General features: G+C 29.5%; 1 protein-coding gene across 5 annotated transcripts in view; it reads left to right on the top strand.

Moving 5' to 3' along the window:
* The window catches only part of LOC130899649 (nuclear factor 1 B-type), a 42,470-nt gene extending 21,498 nt beyond the window's left edge, over positions 1–20,972 (top strand). For 2 of the 5 annotated variants that reach the window (XM_057809737.1, XM_057809757.1), the window contains exons 4-10: positions 669–746; positions 2,754–2,849; positions 2,903–3,058; positions 3,336–3,523; positions 5,404–5,745; positions 7,108–7,198; positions 8,539–20,972. In XM_057809737.1, the coding sequence (XP_057665720.1) occupies positions 669–746; positions 2,754–2,849; positions 2,903–3,058; positions 3,336–3,523; positions 5,404–5,745; positions 7,108–7,198; positions 8,539–8,828 (1,241 nt within the window). In that variant the 3' untranslated portion in view covers positions 8,829–20,972. Of the gene's footprint in view, positions 1–668; positions 747–2,753; positions 2,850–2,902; positions 3,059–3,335; positions 3,524–5,403; positions 5,750–7,107; positions 7,199–8,538 lie in introns of all 5 variants that reach the window. The other 3 variants (XR_009060049.1, XM_057809747.1, XM_057809766.1) reach the window with 3 other exon arrangements.
* The last annotated feature ends 867 nt before the right edge of the window (positions 20,973–21,839 follow it).

Below are 21,839 nucleotides of genomic sequence, written 5' to 3'. Positions count from 1 at the left end.
TAGAAAATTAATTTTCTTTGATTTGCCCGATTTTTATTCCTTCTTTGATGAAAACTAAATATTTTAAATTTATGTTCCGCAATTGTCAGATGGGGTCTGGAAGCACTTAATGTTGGTTAGAGGACAGAAATATCTGTGTGTATCTTAAAATCTATATTTTTCTGTCTGTCTCTTCTTTTACTTATGGATCTTCTCACAACTTTTTTATTTAAAATAAAATGTGAGTTTGGTTGTGTAATAACTTAATATACGTGTGTAATAACTCACTATTAGACACATCCTATATTTAGACCTCCCATACCTTTTTATCTTTCTATCTTTTACGTAGAGGTCAACTTACTATTTTTAGGTTTTCTCTTGTTTATTTCAATTTAATTAATAAAGTTGAACATATACAATTAAATTTAATATGGGAAACCTATGCTTGCTGTATCAGAAAAAAACTGAGTTCTGATTTTTAATTATTTCATGCAAAAAGGAAAGTTGTTATAATAACTTGGTTATCGAAACGCGCGTCAGACATTGTGAGTGTTGGTATAGTGTTGGCATAAATAGTGTGTTCAGTATAGATGTAAAAATGTATGTATGATGTGTGATTTAGGAACGATTAATATTGGATATTAACTAGTATGAAATGACAAAATATCCATTGTAATGTTTTGTTTCAGAAATATTAAGTGGAGTATGTTATAATAACAATCATCACAATAATAATAACAAGAAAGAAGATGACAGAAAAAATAAAGGTAAGTTTAATTTTATTATTTTTAGTACGTTATTATAACAGTTTCCATAGTGTTTGTATGGAAATTCATTCCAAGTTCTGGATAAAATGGGTTGTTGATACTTTTGTGCGAATTAAAAATAATGGTAAAAACCGAATAGATGATGAGCGCAAAACCATATAAATAAATCAATAATAGTTATATGAGAAGTTCGATGAACACTTGTAATTCTTTTCAGTTCGTTTGTTACTTGATTCAGATTCATTCAAGGCATCACATAATAAAACAGGTCGGCAGCAGATTAATTGATATGTTGAAAAATACATGTTATTGGATTAACCCAGCAAAAACACTAAGAAACATAATTAACGAAATGAGTTTTTCTAAAAAAAAACCTGAAAACTAAATACGTCTAGTCTAAACCTTAACAAATAACTTATATTTAACGGGAGAAAAGTTATTGCAATTTGAAAAGAGACATGAAATTTCAAGTAATTTTCGATCATCTTTAAATTATGATAAATCTTACATTGTGCACTGACGGACAATTCTAAATCAATTTATCACATTATAATCTATCCATGTCAGATCGTCAAACCTTGAACTGAAATCTAACTGGCATAATATGAAACGCACCTAAGGCACCGATTTTTTGATTGTGTAACGGGCGATAATGACTTTAATTGTAAATGGTTGGTTGCTATTCAAAATTTTTCGTTCGTATTTGTAATATCGCATGATTGATAGTAAACTAACGTTGTTTACAATAATATCGTGACATATACAGGACGTGACATTTCGCCGGCGATGTAGCACAGATCCCGTCACGTTTCAATTGGCACACCTCTAAAACTAATCTAGAGATAAACTATTTGAGAATCCTGGTTTGGAATATGTTTTGAGCTATTTTATTTTTAATCAAACATTTTGTCAACAATTATAAATGAATTTAAAACTTTTTTAAGAAAAAAACGCCTTAAGCTTTGATAACGATATGGATTATCTTGGGCATAATACCTACAAGTTCTTGATGTGCCGTGAATCCATGTCATATTTTTCGAAACCTCGGCTTTCAATCCAATCACTGATTTTGCACGATATTCATGCACTTATCTTTTCATTCTATGTCAGAGTTCCTATGAACGCTAGATCAGAGCTGCTTGAGACCCAATCTAATGGATTGTAGTTGAGTTTTATGCTGTGTTCGCAGCCTTGTCTGGCTGGAATATGAAATCCTGCCCAGATTTTAAAGTTCCTTCCATCGAGGGTTGCAAAAATTCCTTAAAAATAGTTGATTATTTATTATTATGGACAATACCATCTATAAAATATAAACATATAATAACTTAAGTTAACAGCGACCATACCATGCCATAACGGGTGCCGAAAATTTAACTTTTAATTTCGGATAATCTTCTTAAATTTATAAACATCATCGTAAATGTAGGGTAAAGAATTTAGGATTTTTTGTTTTCCGCCATACGAAGCATTCTTTAAATCCAAACCATAAAACAAAATTCATACATTTCGTAAATAAGGGCAATTATTTAATGACAGAACACAAAATAGAAAAAGAACAAAAGCCGGTAATTTAGTATGTCTAATAGTTTTAAATATTAAATATCCTTCAGTTATTTCAAACTTATTGTTTTGTGCAAATTACTATCAAATAAAAATGCACACATTGCTCTGGAATAGCCTCTTGTCCTGGAAAACAAAAAATAGTTTTCAAGATAATTTTGCTCATTGTTCGAATTCCACTTAGGTAATTTCAGTTCAATTATCACTAATAGTTTATTTCCTTTAACCAGATATGGAGCGTGTAGTACAACATTAATATGAATGAACCTTTGGAGGATTATAAAAAAGACAACGAGTTTTCAAATCAAAAACTAAACCTACAATAACGTTTTATTTTTAATACTTTAATACCGTGCATTGATAAATAGTTTTAAAGTTTTTCTTCAGTTTACTCTTTAGATTATTCATTCTCGAGGTTTAGCTACTTATTGAACTTCATAATTTCAGGATATACACACAATCCATACAACGGCGTGGTATGTAACGACATCATCCTAGCAACAGGAGTATTTTCTTCCAAAGAACTGTGGAAATTATCAAAATGTAATATGAATTCATTTCTTTTGAAATAAAATTTTAATGTAATTTATTTGTAGCTTCTATCCTGCACGAACTTTCCGAAAGTCACCCGAACATGAACAGCGTGAAATTAGAACATCCAACCTTCTACTGCAACAGTTATCCAGAACCAGGTCCTGTAGTTGTGGATCGATCGTCTTCTGTAGATTCCATGGTGGTATCAGCTACATACTGTAAGTTGAACTTTGAATATATTAACATGATTTAAGGAAATCCAATCACAGTTTCATGGAAAAATAAATTTCAAAATAAAATCAAAGTACTAAATTAAGAAAAAGTTCTAGAATAACAGAAACTTGTAAAAGGAATTATCAATAATGTGTCTGCACTGAAGTACAGTTTTCCTCACTGATACATAATATCTATATTTATATTTCGTAAAATCAGCATTGTTTATGTTTTCATCATAAGTAAAGATGATACTTTTCTATAAAATGTGTACTCTTTCAGCTATGCCACAGAATACCACATTAGTTTCATCAAGTTCACAAGCAAGTCCCAGTACCTTATTTTATCAACATAGTCCAGAATCTCATAGTCATCAAAATCAAGTGAAGTATCCAGAAAATGGGCACGATACACTGTCAGATTTTGTAACTTTCGTTTGCCAGGAAACTGATAATAACCAAAACGCACAGGTAACATTTATGAATTTCAAAAATATACATAAACTGTAAGAAAAACACATTTGATGAACGAATGTAGTTTGGAAAGGAAAAACATTCTCAAAAATTTACTTTTTCACTGTAATTTTGGTGTTTTTGGCTCTTAGTCCTATTTAAGAGGAATATATTTTTTCAACTGAAAATATTTTTAAAAAATATATGTAAAGCTAAAAATGTTATAAAATTAACTGGCCGTGAAATAACGGTATGTTCAAAGCTTCTAGTTCAGGATATAATGAAAACTTTATTACACTTGCCAATTTCTATACTTTTTCGATTTGCGTTATTAAAAAGATAATGATCACGACATTATATAAATTATTTTTTGTTACATAGGCGATGTTAGAACAAACATTTTGAAATATGACGCTTTTCTTTTATTTCATAACGAAAGAATTTACATAGGTAATTAACAATAAGGCAGTCATAAAGACAAAATGAATATGTTTTATAAATGTATAACCAACAAATAAAGCTATATTTTTTTCAAGATTCTTAAAAAGCAATGATCAATTGAGTTTAATATAATTTGACATCAATAATATCAATATCAATATATATATATATATATATATATATATATATATATATATATATATATATATATATATTGTTAAATTATACACATGTAGCTTTAGTAGGTAGTAAAATGAGCTGTAAGAAATGTTGACGTCACTGCTTGTATATTGTGAGTGAAATTTTTCCTTCTTACATATTTTTCTTTTCAATTCAATTATTTGCGTAAATATGGTTCGTGCAGAACCCTTAAATATATTTCTAGCCTTTGAAACTATTCTCGGACTAAATATTGTTAAAATTCGGCGGTATTATTAATAGTACATCTGGCTCGAAACTAATACACATACAAGGACTCAACCCTTTGCTCCGTCCCTCACCCATTTTTAAATTAAAACCATGCTTTACCAACACGTGACGTAACCTATTATGTATAAACTCACGCTGAAACTGACACAAGTCTGAATATGTTGAAACGAGCCTACAGTATAATCCCGAATTAGGGAAACTCAATTCTCAGTACCAAAATATATCGTGTCAAACAACGCACTGTGGTTGAGTTCTTGCGTTTGACTCCAACACGCAGTATAGATAAGACGAAGAAAAATGTTTTTGCAAGATTAGTAACAATGAATGAGTCCTGAATCCATCACAATGATGTCGAGAGCAAAATGCAGAGTAAGAAGTGGAAACGTCGAAGTTCACCAGGAAAACATTGAAATTGGAACATTGGAACACAAGGTATTCTCTTTCATCAGTAACAAGTCTGCCACTGCAACAGTCGCAGTAGCCCTATCAGGTTTCGAATTGGTTGAGCTTCGATAGAACAATGTGTTGAAAATGATGTTTGACATTTTCTATTGTAAGTGGGCCAGAGGAGGAGTATAGGAATTAGCATTCTCATTATTAAGTTTATTGCCAGTGTACGATAGAAATTGGACTTGTTGGTCGATTTGTTACACAATAAGGATTTTCAAAAAATGTAACACGGCAGCTGGTGTTAACTAGACGTCAATAAGCATATTTCCCGAATTTATTTTTAAGAAGTTTCGGATAATGATTATGTTATAGTAAGAATTTGAAAGATATCTCAAATAATATAAGAGATAGAAGTATTAGGAAAATTGGGTGCAACGACAGCTTACCATTTGCACCTAAGTTATTAAATAACTTAATTTCAAATTAAGTTCCAAAAATTTTTAAAAAGCTCTTTACCACCTAATTTCAGGTAAAGAAAACTTTAAGGAATTTCAATGATCACTTCCAATATCTTTGTATTTGACACTTTATATACATTCCGAAAACTGAAAAATACATATGTCTTAATTTTATTCTAGATACAGTCAAATATATCACGAAGTCCTAAACCACAGTATTTTCCTTCTACAATGCTACCGCCTCCTCCACTTCCCCCGATGGCACGGCCAGTAGCAATAATCCGGTCGACATGTGACGTTAACATGAGTGGAACAAACTCTCCACCAGCGAGCATAACACCCCCGTGTAGTGAAGCTTCACCAGCAGACGAGGTACCGGAAATAAACTCATCACCACCACTTAGCCCTGGGAGCCATGACATGCGGAAATCACCATCACAAAGAAATTCCGTCCCGACCAGTAGTCCATACTCTCCTAGTCGGGAATATTCTTTTAATCATTTCCACGGGCAGCCGGGACATGTTGGTATTAAATACTGTTGTCCTTACGAAGATTATCAACTTATTATTATGAAAAACATTTGAAACTCTTATCATTTGTTAGAAGAAATATTTATATACATAGTATGAAACCTGCGATAAACAGTTCTCTTAGCTTGTTAAATTTCATCATCATCGCATCGCATATTATTAGTTCTTGCCAAATTTCTTGTGTCTAATGACTAATTAACCATTCTGATTCCAGCTATATTACATTGTGTCGATATTGTTGTTCAATCGGAACGTTAAGCTTCGCGAGTCACAGCATTATAGCTTTTTTGACTTTTGTAATTTGATTTTCTTGTAACAATTTTCTTCTTAAGCTAGTTCCTTCTCGCGTCACTTCCATTAATTTTTTCCTTAATTTCGTAAATGGAAGTAGCAAGAACGTCACTGGTTTATCTGCAAATATTAAAATGATTCTGGGGTAGAGAGAAAATCAATACAGTTCTAGACGCCGTAGTCTAGTCGTCCCATAATTAATAGCTCCGAATGAACATAACAAACTATTAAATAAGAAATATCTAAACAAGATAGAAAACTACAATAAACAGTAAAAATTAGTACAGTGTACATGTTTCAGAAAAGGCGGAGAAAGAGAGAAATCCAAAATGTTTAATGGCTGAATCGCCCGATTTTAATGAAATTGTTTGCAGAGGATCCGAGAAAAGTTTAGATTCACAATTCTGTCCAATGGATAATGTTTATTAGATCAATTGATAATAAATTGTTGTTGATATTGGAATGTTTTACATTGGATACGTCAGACTCCGCTATGATCGCACTACCGAATATTCAAAAATATAATAATAATAATAATAATAATAGCAAGTTGCGCTGATTTCGGTGATGTGGTATTCGAACCATCCAAATAATAATTTCATCCTTAAAAAACAAAAGTATGAACAAAATTCTGTTCCAAACAGAACAGAGCTGAACTTCACTCTTTAGTCCAACTTTTAATATTCCGGTAAAATTTATGCAATGAATCATAAATTATCCCGTTGGAACCACTTGAAGAATATTGAGAACTTCAAGGAAATGAAAAAGTAGAGAAAATGTATATGGAAACTAAACAAGGGGTAACTGAAATCCATTCTAAGCACAATAAATTCTCATTGATAATAATGCATCTTAGTTATAGTTTTGTAGCACTCTAACGTGTTTTTCTAAAATAATGAGCTTTGTTATGTGGTTGCACTCAAGTTCAGACATCTATGATTGGAAAACATTATAACTGCTTGAGAAATGTCTATTATTCCAGATTAATGAGTGTAGTCTTCCTTTGGACAACAGGATATTGGAAATAGGGGTTAAATTGTTTCTAACTTGAACTTTTTACAGCTATTCAGCTATCCCAGTATGGCGGGGATGTCTGGTGTTATCAGTCCTACGAACCTCAGTATGTACTCACCCACGGTGAGTACGGCGAGAGGTAAGATAATAAATCAAATATTTATGTTTTAAATGAACATTTAAATCAGTTCAATGCATGATTTAACGCAATTTTTAAACTGAAAGGCAGTTTGAAAATGAGTTCTCAACTTTTCTTATACTATAAGAGTGTAAAAGTACAAATAAATGGTATATCTTGTCCTTGTGAGATCAATGGTTTGACTTAGATGTCTGGGCTCACTTTTATACTTCATTTGAAACACCTTTATGATGAAGTATTACTATATATACCACATGTCACTTGAAAAAGTTTAAAGATAATTAGCCAATTTGATAGGGAATTAAAGTATTATTCTCAAACTTTCAAAAAATTGTATTTTGTACGATGTTGAGAATGAATAGTTTATAATAAATATATTGTATGTTTATATATTAATTAATACTATTTCGTAAATAAATGAATATATGAACTTTAAGAACAATCCAACCAAGTTCATTACAACATATTTTCTTCGGACGTTTTAAGGGAACATATGTGAAAAAAGTAAATAATCCATTTCCTTAAAACGTTCCAAATTTTGATAACTTCTTTCCCGGATGTGATATGTATTCAACAACACCAACCAACAACACAAGCCATATAGGTAGAGTGAGTCAGAGAGGAAGAGACACCTTCGAAATTAAATTCGAGCTGAAACAGCTACTACTCCACTAATACGAATCACTATACGTCTGGATAGGTATATATCCTCATAAACCTAGATTAATTAGGCACAATACAAACTTCATGACCAACATATGACACCAAATCTTAATTTTAAAGAAGAGAACCATTACAGGTATATCATTCACAATTCAAGACTTCCGCGCAATAAATGTCTCAAAAATGATCTCTTCAAATGAAACCACAACTTTCAGAAGTGAAATTCTTTCCGGTGTTATTACAAAAAATCGGAATCTTATGATAAATAGTTATCTTTCACCTTCAGTATAAAAGTCTTTTTTAGTAAATTTATAAATGAAATTTTGAAGAGCTGTGAGCTTGAAAATTCACAAAAACTGCTATTTTTAAACCACAAAAGATTTACTTATACTTAATAGAAACACTACACACCTATCAGTAATTACTTCTGATGATCTGTTTAGTATAATTAGCATACATGGATGTTGATATTTGAAGCAAATTGAAATAACTAACGAAATTTTATAAATAACTTTCAACTTGGGTTACCATAAAACTACAAGTTGAGTTACCGTGTAAAGCTTTATATTATAAATGCTCTTGAAATTATTTAGAATATTAATAATATAACTTAGTATTAAAAGAAGTGGTTTTGTACTTAGAATACTGCTCTGAATTAATCAATAATTTCAATGTAGGTACACCCCGCTCTAGCAGTATAACAAGATGGAATAATCCACTGTTTACTCTGGACCAAGAGGATTTCAGTATGATTACTCATACATCCAACGCGGATTCGGGAGCTATAATCCTAATGGATGAAGCATCTCCTTCAACAGCCCCATCTTCGTCCGATCATACGGGACAATGTTGTAACAGTGCGAATATGATTTGTGATGCGGATCGGTTTTTTCAAGCTGGGGACACCTTGGAGGGTTCTGATTCCAGGGAAAATGATCGAAACCTGATCGCACCAAAATCTCCTTAACTAGCAAAAGACAATAAAATACCGCCTTATGATTGTTAAGTTGCTTTATGCGTGACTGCGTGTGTTTAGAGGCCAATCTGTGAATAATTGTTGAATGTCTATAAATTTTGTTTTAAACTGCATTTCTCAAATCGTGAGTAAATTTGGAAAAAATCTTATTGAATGATTTGAAATTGAGAGTTGATTGATTGGAAATAAATTCAGGCATTTCGGTAGCCCCCATTTAATCGTTGGGGCATAATAGTTCATCAAAAGTAATAAAAGGTCAGTTGCTTCTATAAATAAGATCGTTTGAATTGTGATTATTTATATTTTCTCACAGGAGAAATGCGATTTAATAAGAGATTTTTAGCAGCATGTAAATTTAAATACTTTTATAGATTGGCCAACTAGTAGATGCTCAACTAATGTATAATTAAGTTTAATGTAGATTTGGGTGCCAAGACAGGCTGTGCAATTGTTCGTGTAGGATATTTCAAAACGTTTGCGACACACTTACGATATGAAAACTACCTACACTCAGGACATATTCAGAAAATCGAAGAAATAGTTACAACATTCCTAACATCTATAATGAAACAAAACGCTCTCCCTTATTTTTGATAAAACCGTAGGAATAAGAAATGTTCATTTTTGTAATTTTCTAGTGGGTTCGTGCCTAATAAATCGTGTACCTATTTTATGTATTCCATTTAATAATGTATATTATAAAGTTGATTTCATATACATATACGTAATTGATTTATTGTTAGAATTATTACAAATAAAATGAAATTTTAACTCATTTGTAATATGGATTATTGAGAAGCTTATGGAAAATGGAATATTACCATACTCTTTTTTTCATTTACTTATGTGATGAGAGAATTTTGAAAAAAAAGTTACATATACATTTTTAGCACCATCGACGGATGGATTGACTTAGCAAATGTCGTCCAACTTCTACGTGACAGGCTTCCAGGTAATGGAAAAACCCGTTCATGTAATTCCGAATAGCTTTGACTGTTATGTTATTTGCTTCCACTCTTATTCTGGTTGTTTATATGTTTCCGAATCTAATGACGTTAAGCTTGCGAATATTGATGGTCATGCAATTGTACCAGTGCTAATATTTTCACGACTGACAATAAATCAAAATGTGGAAGAGCGTTGTGTTGTTAAAACTATAATGTTTCAATAAATATACTTCATTGGGAAACATAACAGCTAGATCAAGGTACTAATTCATATATTAAAAAGTTTAAGTAGCCTTTAACTGGTACTCTTATTCGGACGCAATCATAAACATCTATAAAATATTCTTTTGAGTCTTTATGCACTTAAGACGTAACATTCCGAGAATGTCAATTACCTGGAAGTCCTTTAAATAATCAAGCTAAGCAAAGTGAATTACCACAACTTAATCTTCACAGAAAAGCTCTAGCCGGGAGGATATCTTGGTTGAAAATCTTACGAGTATCTAATAATACTACAACACTTAATCTGTTGATTCAAAGGAAAAAATAGTATCTTAACATATCCCTTTGAATAAGTCTGAAGAAACTGATTTATTTCCACAATACGTTTTAATATGAAATCAATGTTATCATAGATGTGTCACTTTCTAAATTTAATCAGTACTTGGGTGACCTAGCAGCCGTATATGGAAATTCGAAATACTTTGATCAAAAATTGCTCCAAATTTAACAAAAATTGGAACATTAATATTTCACACATTAAAATTATTCTTAAATTCATTAAAAATTTGAGGTTTAAAGCGGGTCCAGAATATAATGATCCATCTCAGTATAAAAGAATCTTCATTTGTTGTAGTTAAATTTTTGTAGAAACTGTATGGAATACATTGCACATAAAATTTGGAGAGAATTGTTTTGCGCTAGGGGATAAACGGTTAGAAATTTTGTAACACTTCAAAAGAGTTCATTTACGACCTCAATATGATCTCGTTCCTGGACTTGAATGAAAAATTGAACATATGAAAATTTTGATAATATTGAACAAAATCTATATAACGAATGAAGAACCAAATTGATATATTTTTAGTGGTAGGTGTAAAAAAGAACACGTTGACTTAACTAAAAATATAGCACGGCTTGTTTAATTTCATTCATCCTATCAGAATATTCCTCAATAAAAATAATTTGAGTCAACAAAATTTTTTGGCAATAAATTTGATATTTTCAAAATGATAAATAATCGAAATATCTATCTTATTTATTAATATTTTTCTATACAATTCCATAGTTGGAGAATATTGGAAAAATACAATAATCTACAGGGTGTATCAAAATAACAGATCTTTAGAAAACCAGAAAACTGTTAAAAGGAATTTTGGAAAACCCATAAATTATGTAAATTATTTGAATTATAATGCTTTCAATTGGAAATTTGTAGAAATTTTCAAATAATTTGTCTTATTTTGTATATAACTTAAAATATTTTTAGATCCCATAGTATTAGAAAATCGAATTTTATAAAAAAATTAGCATGCGTAATCAAAAAATATACTTATACAATAATTTTAATGTAAGTCAAAATGTAAACTTTCATTAAAATTCTATAAATTTATTTTGAAAATATCTAAATATTGTATTAAAACCGATTTTTCAATTTTTATACCAACTTTGAGGTATATTAAGTTTGGATCGAATGTCCAGCAGTGCTTGTCTTCCACATACGAGCTTATTGCGTGAGCAAGCAGTGAGCTGGATCTGTGCCTTAGTATTACAATAATACTGATAATAGAATAAACGTAGTTTAGTTAGGGATTCGATAATCGAGCTTTTTTGCTCACAGTGCATTACACAAGTGGATTTATACTTTTTCAGTTTATAGACAATTTATTACTTTATCACAATATCGCATTAGTTGTCCTCCTAGTAAACTAGTTAAGGAGGAGAGTTCGGTTTTGAAGAGTCCGTTCTAATAGATATCTTTTCAGTCTTAAGTTATTTACTCTGAAATTTAAGGTTATATTCGATTATTGACATGCTCATCAATAAACTCCTTCATATCTGCTTCATTTTCTTTTGGCTGTTTTGGTTTAGAGATCTTAATACAGATTTAGATCTGGAGATTTTTTATTGTTCTAGCTTAATGAATATACCATAGTTTCAGATAGAAATCATTGAATATAGGATAACATTAAATTTCTGTCAATAAGAAGTATCTTTCATTTTCATAATCATTTTTTGTTGGTATCCAATTTTGATTAATTTAGATAACATAGTTTCAGTGTTTCTCAATAGTAAATTCTTATGGAACAATTCCTCCCTTTCCTCTCATTAAATCAATATTATATCAAAATTATATTTCATAATTCATATGATTTCAAAATATTAGAGAATAACTTGTCTGTGAACTGCGAATTTGTAAATTCCGTAGTAAATTCACTTATAAAGTACGGAAGACTTTAGCGTCACAGAAATGTGATAAAGTATACTTTGTAATTACTATGTAATAACTTTTTAAAGTGCTTATGATTTCGAAATTATAACCAAAAGTGTCTCTATAGTAACTACTTGTAACTATGTATATGGAAAATAATGAAAATCAACATTTTAATTAAGGAATACTATTTTCTGATCTCAAATTCAAAAGTATTCATTCGAAACTATAGTTCTCCTTCCACGCAATGCATTTTCAGTATGAACTTCCTTTTTCCAATATAAAAAATTATTGCAGTAAGGAGCATCAGACGAATTCGATAAACTAGTCCATAGTCTAAAAACATGTAGAGATATCACGAACAATGCTCATCATAAAAAGAAAGTGGGCGATGTCACTAACGTGTCATCAACAGAGTCGCTATTTAGTACTGTAAATGTATCATAATCTCAGTGCCTAAGTAACCAGAAGATATGAGGAAACGGACCAGAAAAAAATATTTTAGGCGCGTCAATCCATAAAATAAAATAGAATTAGTATCATTAGCAATCTAGAGTCTGAAGAGCTACAGTTGTCGCTATTAACACTTTACTGTAACAATTTTATTTCGAATATTTTGTTCCTTTTGGTGGCTCTAACTAGCTTGTGCCAATAGGAGATCTAAGAAATTTAGTTCCCAGTGATATGGCAGTAGATGAAGAATTATTACTTCATGATTTGTGGTAATTTCCTAGCTATATCAACAATTAAACTTTTGGCAAGCTTGCTTCATTATGCATGTTTTTCACGAAGTAGGAACTTGCTCTAATCACTAGCTATAAAATATTAAAAGCATCCATGTCTACTTACTAGCATTGAAAGGTCAACTCGTAGAAATTCCTCATTACTGCCAATATGAGTAATAATAAACATCCGGGTGGTACTTTGCATCCAATGGACAAACCATCCAAAAATACATGACGGTAACTTAGAATGTTCAAGTATTTCAAGATTTTCTTTACCGAATGTCTTTATTCAGCTAATTCTCACCAATATAACTTTTTCGATCTCTTTGCGATATTCTCGTGTCTTTGACAAATATGTTATTACGAATCGGAAATTAATTTCTCGTATAGTTCTAAATAAAACTTAACTTCTCTGTACAATTTTCTTTCTGTCCCTGGATTTAGCTTTGTGTTCTATATATTTTTCCCAAGCTCTGTTATTTGAAAATATTTCTTTCCGATACCTACGTTAGGAAACTATACGTGGCAACAGCATCACGTATCGCTAGAGAAGTGTCACTTTCAAGAAATCTTATGTTATTACCTTTCTGTCATGACAATAATTATAAAATTTTTCAAAACCATTCATAAATGCACATAAAGCACTCAACACCAGTAAAATTAACCTACTCAATACGTTGTTCAAGGAATTTGTAAATATTACTATTTACGTAGGAGAGCTAGAGCTACATCAATCAACGATAATTAGTTTCATTGCAATTTTGCCATAATAAATTTTACATAATGTGATGAATTCGTCAGACAAACAAAATCATGGTTTGTTATAAAAACACACTTTTAACACAATAATAATTGAATTAATTCATAATTTACTTAATAAAAAGATAGCACATAGCAATTTATTGGTTCTCCTTATATTGGAAAATTCAATACTACACTGCGCAAATCAAAAATTCTATCTCTTTTTATTGCTGGTTAATTATTCATAACTTAATATTTTTTCATATTATTGAGAAGTGATAATAAATTCAAAGTTGTATTATTGAGTATTAAATCGTAACCCGATACATTAATCACAGTTAACATTTTGATTTTGGTATCTAAAAATGTTATTTCATTTATTCATATGAATCATAATCAAGAATGTATTTCTATCAGCGATAGTTACTATATTTATTTTGATAAGCTATTAGTAACCCGATTTTTTATTGTATATTTTCGTACAGGCATAGATTAATAACCAAATCAATATTGTAAAAATTATTTTATTAATAAGAATAAGTTAAAATATTCCTTAATTAAGTATTAAAGTAAACAAGTAGTTGCACATCTCTTGAAAAATACACTAGTTTACACGGTTTTCATATTCCAGCTGAAAATTGTTATTTATTGTTTATTAATTATTCGGCCAAGTTGGAGTTCCTGGAACCGTTTGTGATATTTATAATCAACACTTATCCAGAAAAACTAATAAAAATTTTGTAAGGTCTGTTTCAAAAAAGATTTATTTAGCTAAATGAGTTACATAATATTGGTATTAGTACTAAAAATGGCGAATTTCCTTCTTTTCCTAGTTATTTCATCAGCTTCTCTTATAATTTGTCAACAGTGAACCTTCAGTACATGTTTCTAAAAAATTCCTCGTTCTCCAATTAGACTATACTTTTAAGGGTCTACGAATAAGTGCTTTATCATAATTTTAATTTATTACTTCAAGCTCCGAGATATCAGTGTAAAAATAGTATCCGATACAAAACATGAGTAAAATTTGTTTTTGTTTCTAGGCAACGGAACTTTGGTGTTAGCTAATAAATTCCATTTTTGTAGGCCAGAAACGAGAAGCCAGATAATTGTAAAGCTCTTATAAAATCATTTAATTCAGATTGGTTAATTAATCAACGTTACATGCATTTTCATCTAGTTTATCTATATTCGAATTACCGAGACAAACTGGACGTAGGAGTCAACGAATGGGCGTATAACAGAGACTTTGGGATATTCGTGTCTAGGATAGTCCTGCCAAACGCAATCTACTAATACTGGAAAATATTTTATGTCCACTTAACCTAACTTACCTGTATCTAAGAGCTCCTAAGAAAACTAGTGCCCTTCGAAGATGACGTTGTTTTTTAAGCATATCTTCTTAAAAACCGTTACTTACATTCTTTAAACATTGTATAAGTATTTAATGAAATATTTTTAACCTGCGTACTCTACGTGGGGGAAAAGAGGTACGTTTTATAAAAATTTTGGTGCATTAGTTCTTTGATCAATTTTTTCATAAATTTGAAAGCCATTAGGTGTTTTTGAAAAAATGCGCTAATCTTTCGCTATTATGTGCTGTTTTTAAGAAAAATCAATTACTACTACGATCTACTTAAAATCATTAGTTTATGCCGTTTCAATAAAAACTCTATTCATCGTATTCATTTGTGGAAGAAGAGTGGGTGATGAAATATAAAATGTCTGAACAGTTAGACAATAGTTACAGAAATGATTAGATTTATATCTATTAGATTAGATGTTATAAAATTCAATGATAATCTTAATTTTTTTCTGAAAATTTTATGCTATGTAAAAATAAGAATTAGCTCGCTTTGCTGGCTATGAAGGGGGGCATTGTCCATGACATTTATTCATCACGGTTTTATTTTCTGAAGTATCATTTTCTGCCAACCTTCAAATATTTGGAGCATCCATATTTTCTGGTTTTCAAATCGAAACATTAGAAGGCCATCTCCTAGAAATCCCTCATTAGATTCGTCGTTGTCATGTAGATAATAATATATAATAACCGTAAAATTAGTCAAAAACCTGATACCTAAAAAATTCCAAAAAATTCATCCAATGCCTCTACTTTAAGCAATCCTCACGGCAATAACAAATCGCAGTTTTATAGTATAGGCTTATATAACGTGAAGCTTGTAGGTAGTGTTTTTTGCTTTGGTTTTAAAACTGACTTAATTGAATCATTACCAAAGGACGCTAACTCTCTTGGAAGGTAAATTCGGTCAGTTGAACATCTGTACATTTGGCAGAAAACTTTCTAGACACCTTGTATATTTGTCTTATTTATTTATATATATATATATATATATATATATATATATATATATATATATATTATATATATATAATGTCTCACAACACAGAGGTAATAAGCATTTTCATGATTACTATTACTACTACTACTTGGCATTAGTGAAGATTTATATTGTCTCCTGATGACCATGGAGTAAAAAGATTCAACTGTTTTCACAGAAGATACTAGTTTCTATCTAGGTTTGCTACAGGAAATATGAAATAATAAAGATATGCACTTTCAAACAAATCCTCAATCGGTCTTTTTCTTTTTTAAAATATAACCTGACCATATATGTAGCCAAAACGATTAGAACTTTGTTTATACTTTCTACTCATATTTGAATTCAATTTGTAACAAAATATTTTTTTCGTTTCAAACGACGATGGGTAGTTAAAAAATATTTAACGGCAGATTGTAACGTGATTTTATTTTGATGCCTTTGGGGCTCGTAAGAGATTGAAATTTTTAAACTAGTGATATTAATGAAATAAATGTATTGTAACAGACTATAAAAACTTATAGTATAGTTTTTTTTATGATTGAAAACTAAAGAAATAAAAATGTAGTTGCTTAACACGTATCGATTCCTAAATAGAAACATAAAATACCTAGGTATGTAATACTAATAGAGGAATTTAAAATATATAGCAATTAATAATTTTTTCAAATTTCAATAGCATGTACCTCTTACTGGTGAATCTTGGGTTTCTATTAGACTAAAAGAATCTGCTAGACACTCAGGAAACTTTATTTCCGGCAATGTTTTGTTTTGTTTTATTTTGAAGATTCGTTGAAGATAATATATGTTTTGGAAAGCTTATTAAAGAGATGTTAAAAAATGTATTATAGTATTTTGAATTTTTCAACAACATTTCATTTAATCCAAGAGCATAAACTTTCTGCGAAGTTTTAATTTTTAAAAATTGTATGAGATCTCATACATATTTTTTTAAAATATCAAAGTTCAAATTTTTAAACTTTTATCGAATATGCATATTTTATTATATATTAAACATTAAAGAATTCAAATGTCAGCACAAAATTGCCCCCAAGCTTCACTAAACTTGGGTTAGTTTAATTGGAGTCGTTCTCGTGTAGTGGACAATGCTATTACATATAGTTATAAAATTATATTTTCACTTAATTAATACATTCTTATTATAAAAATATTTTGTTTCATCTGTTACAGTACATTCATGACTTATTTGTCTATAAATATCTACAATACAAGTATCCTCATAAAAAAATAAGATTAAAACTATCCGGTCCAAATTTCAATTGGTAATTCTGTCAACTTCTGTTATTGTATTCATTCAATTCTATTGCAAATGTTTTCAATAGTAAAAATTATTTGTTGTTAACATTTATTTTACTTCGTTTTATCAAAAATTGAATGAAGCTTACTTATTATAATTAAATCGTCCTATATATTATTATGTATTTCGATAAAGCTACTTTTGAGAAATCTCTCAATTTATGGTTTTACTTCCTTAAATAGAATGTTTTCCGAAATATCTACCAATTTTATTACGAAACTTGAAATAAGTATTCTCTTACACTTGAAAAAAGAATAATTTTCAATATACATTAATTATCTCTGATCAGAAATATTAAACACAATAAGATTCTATTCATATTTATCATTTATATCCTTTTCAGCATAAAGTGGTATAGGCAATTATTTATTATTATTATTTCATCACAAATTTTTTAGCTTTCTTTCTTCTGTTCGGCTTATTAATGTTATTTACTCATTTATGTCTTCATATCTCGACAGCGAATTAATACTTATCGAAAACGTCCAGAGATGAAAAATATTGTTACCATTTTAATTAAAATTTAAAATAATTAGCTTTAATGGGAACGCACTGTATGATTGACATTCTAATAAAAACAATTCAATAATGAAATCGCCATAAACGAAAAGTATTTTTGTAACTCCATGTGTTTTTATATTGAAGTTACTTACAATATTTATAACTGTTTGTCTCATTTCGTGGAGTGAGGATGAATATTTGCAAAAATTATAGAGGAAAACAATATTAACGTTAACCAACGAAATCAGAACGAATATGTTCCAATTGAAAATACATAGCACCCGATGCATAATATTTATTGCTACACATTTTGAAAACTAATACCATTAATCTAATTAATTTTGTATAGATAAAATGACGTACAAATGTACTTTTCGCAATTAATTTACACGAATATTAGATACGGTTTATTATTAGAAAATGAGATATTTGGGTTAGAAGTCGTATATTAAGAATATTTAAAATCTTTGCCGATTTCATTCTATTAACTTACATTTTTAACATGACATTGAAAAATTGTTTCATTTCGAGTTAACCTTCTCAATTTTTAGCTAATATAATATATACAATGAAAACTAAACCTACCAGAAACCCAAAAAACTGGATTCCAAATTAAAGAAAAATATAGTTTTATTACCATATGTATAATTTAAAATATTAGAACAATAAATGAAATTTCATAATGGACAACAATCTACCTGGTATTGAAATCCAAATATATCAAGTTAGAAGAAACTATCTAGATTTGTGATGAAAGTATGATTTCTAATATTTAATAAGAAATAAAAATACATACCTTCAATTTTTATATCAATTTCTTAACCAAATGTCAAATGAGTATGAAACATACAACTATATCAACCTGGGTATGATCTTGACGAGAGCACATTCTGATAGTGACCAACTTTTTTTTTAAGATAAACAGGATCTTCATTTATTTCAGAAATTAAATAGCTGCCCAAAAGATTGAAAAAATTAACATTCCAGGTGTAGAAAATGTTTCCTTATTAATTAAACTTCTAAGTATTATATAAAACTTTTGAGTTTTTGGCTAGGGTCAAGTTTTCGTTGATAAACACTAAATAGAATAATAAATACAAAAGTGGTGAGCAAATATTTGGCGGCTTTTTAAAACTATTGGCTACTCATGAAAATATAAATATTTACAAAATGTCAGATAAAAAATTCCTATGAGCAATTTATTGTATATCTCTTTCTAATGTTAAGCTTAATCAGCATACTGTTAAAAATTGTGAAAAGTGTATCTATAGTTTTAACCCGTATCTAAATAATTATTCGTGCTAAAAATATGAAGTATTACTGTGATTTAAAACCTTGTAAAGTAGTCATGTTGAGCGAAAGTTACAACGAACAGGTCTCGTTGTATCTTCAGGTCACGCTCTCTTGTGACTTCTTTAATTCTAGTCATGTTTAGCAGAGTGATCTTGACTGATATATCTACTCCCTCCGGTGTTTATGACAATTTCTGCTTTATTGAACACTCTGTATATTATTTAGTTCTATAATCCGGTGTATACTCCAAGTTAATAGATCTCTTCATTTCAATACTTTATGTCAGGATTGTTTAATTCATTAAAATATAGAAAGAGTTTCTGAAGTTGCTTTGTAATTGAAATTAATTGTTAATGTTTTAACAGGTCACGTACAAGTAAATAGAACAGAATAAAATTTTAGACAAATATTTTCATTTATTAACTGTTAATTTCCAATGTTTGTCAAAAATTTGAACAAAAAAACTGTTTCGTTTACTTAGTATTCTAAAACATTACAATTAAAGATTGAACTTTTCATAATATATTCAGTAATATTGAATACAATACCTACTAAAAATAAAGTATAGAATTATCTCAAAAACAATTTAGTATTTTAATATTAATTTCTCAGTTTAGGTAGGTGTTGTATAAAATCTAATAATAATCTAATTGAGGAGCTTAGGCTTATTAAAGCAACAAACAGGTTACCAGATACTCTATTCTTTCTAAAATAAGAACAGTGTTAAATATATTATTGTTTGTAATATTTAGATAGATGTCTTCCAAATAACAGTAACAAGCTATAGCCTGTTATTTGTCTTATTTGAATAGACTTAATATAAGCAAATAGATATTAAACGATTTTTATGGAGGTTGTGACAGTTGAAATATATTAATTCAAAATAGCTCGATACTAACTGCCCTTCAGACACTAACAAAGCTATGCTCCATTCATACAGAAATGTTAACACAAACACAGACTTTAATGGTTCAATTTGTGTCGTTGATTACATGTTGTTATGTATAAGTGCCTAGTTTCTCCTGGCTCAAAGGAAATAACTGATCTAATTCACTTTAGACAGCATTAATAGATTGAAAATTGTCACATTACGATTAATTTTTGATTATAATCATTTATTAATGAAAAATAATGATATAATATTAAAACACATTACCAAAGAGTCAGTTCAGAGCATCATGACAGGAAAATCTTTCTACCTATAAGGAGACCAAATTCTCAGAATCTTACAAAATCCAATGCTCTGAAGCTACTACATTAGAATGAATTTGTTAAAAATACATTTTATTAAAAAAGGAAACTATATTAGGTGTGAAAACATAATTGCCAAATCCCTCTTGGTACTTTCTGCAGATTTACATATATGTAGTAGTTTTATTTATCAAATTTGATTGTTAACAGCTTGTTATGTATGTAACATTAACTTCCATTTTTTAACGTATATATACAGTAATAAGAAGTTACATTTGATAAGCGCTAATTAATTGTTAAAAGTATGGTTCAAATTGTGTGATAATAAATTTTCTAATACTTTTTTAATTCCGTAAGTTAGTTTAAATTGTCTAAGACAACAATGGATTGATCTATTAACTATTCAAACCCATTTAAACTTAATAATGAAGAGTTAAATAATAATATTGTTTTAATGTAAATATATAAAGTAACAATTATTTCTTATGCGTACTTATAGAATCGGGTGATATTTAACCAGTGCCATTGGTATTGTTGATTCTGTTGTTAGGTGAAATATTGTACTAGTTATTATCCTTTAGTTATTTAGAATGTATTAATTCAATTTGTATTAAGTATAATAAATCAGAGGGTTTATCGTTTAATACGACTGAGTTTTATTTAATCCAATCAAGGTTACTTGACATAGAGCATGACAATATGAAAGAAAATGCATGCAATTTCTTGCAAAGCAAAATATTACATATGATAAATATACAACATAGCTTAACATTATGCAATGCTCTTCCCGTTGCATCATGCCTACCACTAACCCCTCTTGTACGTGTTTGCAAAAGTCCGACCCTCCAAAGTTAAGAATGAAGTGTAAATAGTAGCAACAAGAAATATATCGAACCGACGAAGTTAGATTCACCAATAAAAATGAAAATTACAAGATTTTCCCCTGAAATTACATTGAGTTCTTTCTTGGGTTTAAATAGTTTCGGTCTTGTCTTTAAACCCTTTTCAAAACCAGTGTAATTCGTCAATGTATATTGCACTTTTAAATTTAAAAACATTTTTTTCAGTTAAAAACTATATGTTGATATTTTTTACTTAAATCATCACAATAAATACGGTGAACATTTATATTAATGGAATCAATATATAAATTGAATGGATTCATCAATGAACAATATTCTTTCCCAATCATCTTTATCCCAAATCACATGTTGCAATCTATGCCTTCTACTCTCTCTTTCACAAGTGGGCCAGTTGAAGCCCTATCCAAACCGCAAGTCTTCTTATTGTTTTGTCTCATATCAAACTTGTAACTAACAAAAAATTCGTTTAGTAGATAAGTCCTAGTAACAGCCATTTTTCTTAGTGTACGAAGTTTCAAAAATCAATCTTGATCAGGAGTTGGAACCCTTCCAATGCCTTGACAGTAACTTAGCGCTCATCAGGCTCAACCTGAATACATCCTTGTTTCTAATACGGCCAGTTCTCGCTTTTTCTTGCTGATGGTGATTTG

Source organism: Diorhabda carinulata, chromosome 1 (assembly GCF_026250575.1).
Source record: "Diorhabda carinulata isolate Delta chromosome 1, icDioCari1.1, whole genome shotgun sequence".
Classification (NCBI taxonomy): domain Eukaryota; kingdom Metazoa; phylum Arthropoda; class Insecta; order Coleoptera; family Chrysomelidae; genus Diorhabda; species Diorhabda carinulata.
This window is presented reverse-complemented; position numbering and strand designations above follow the sequence as displayed.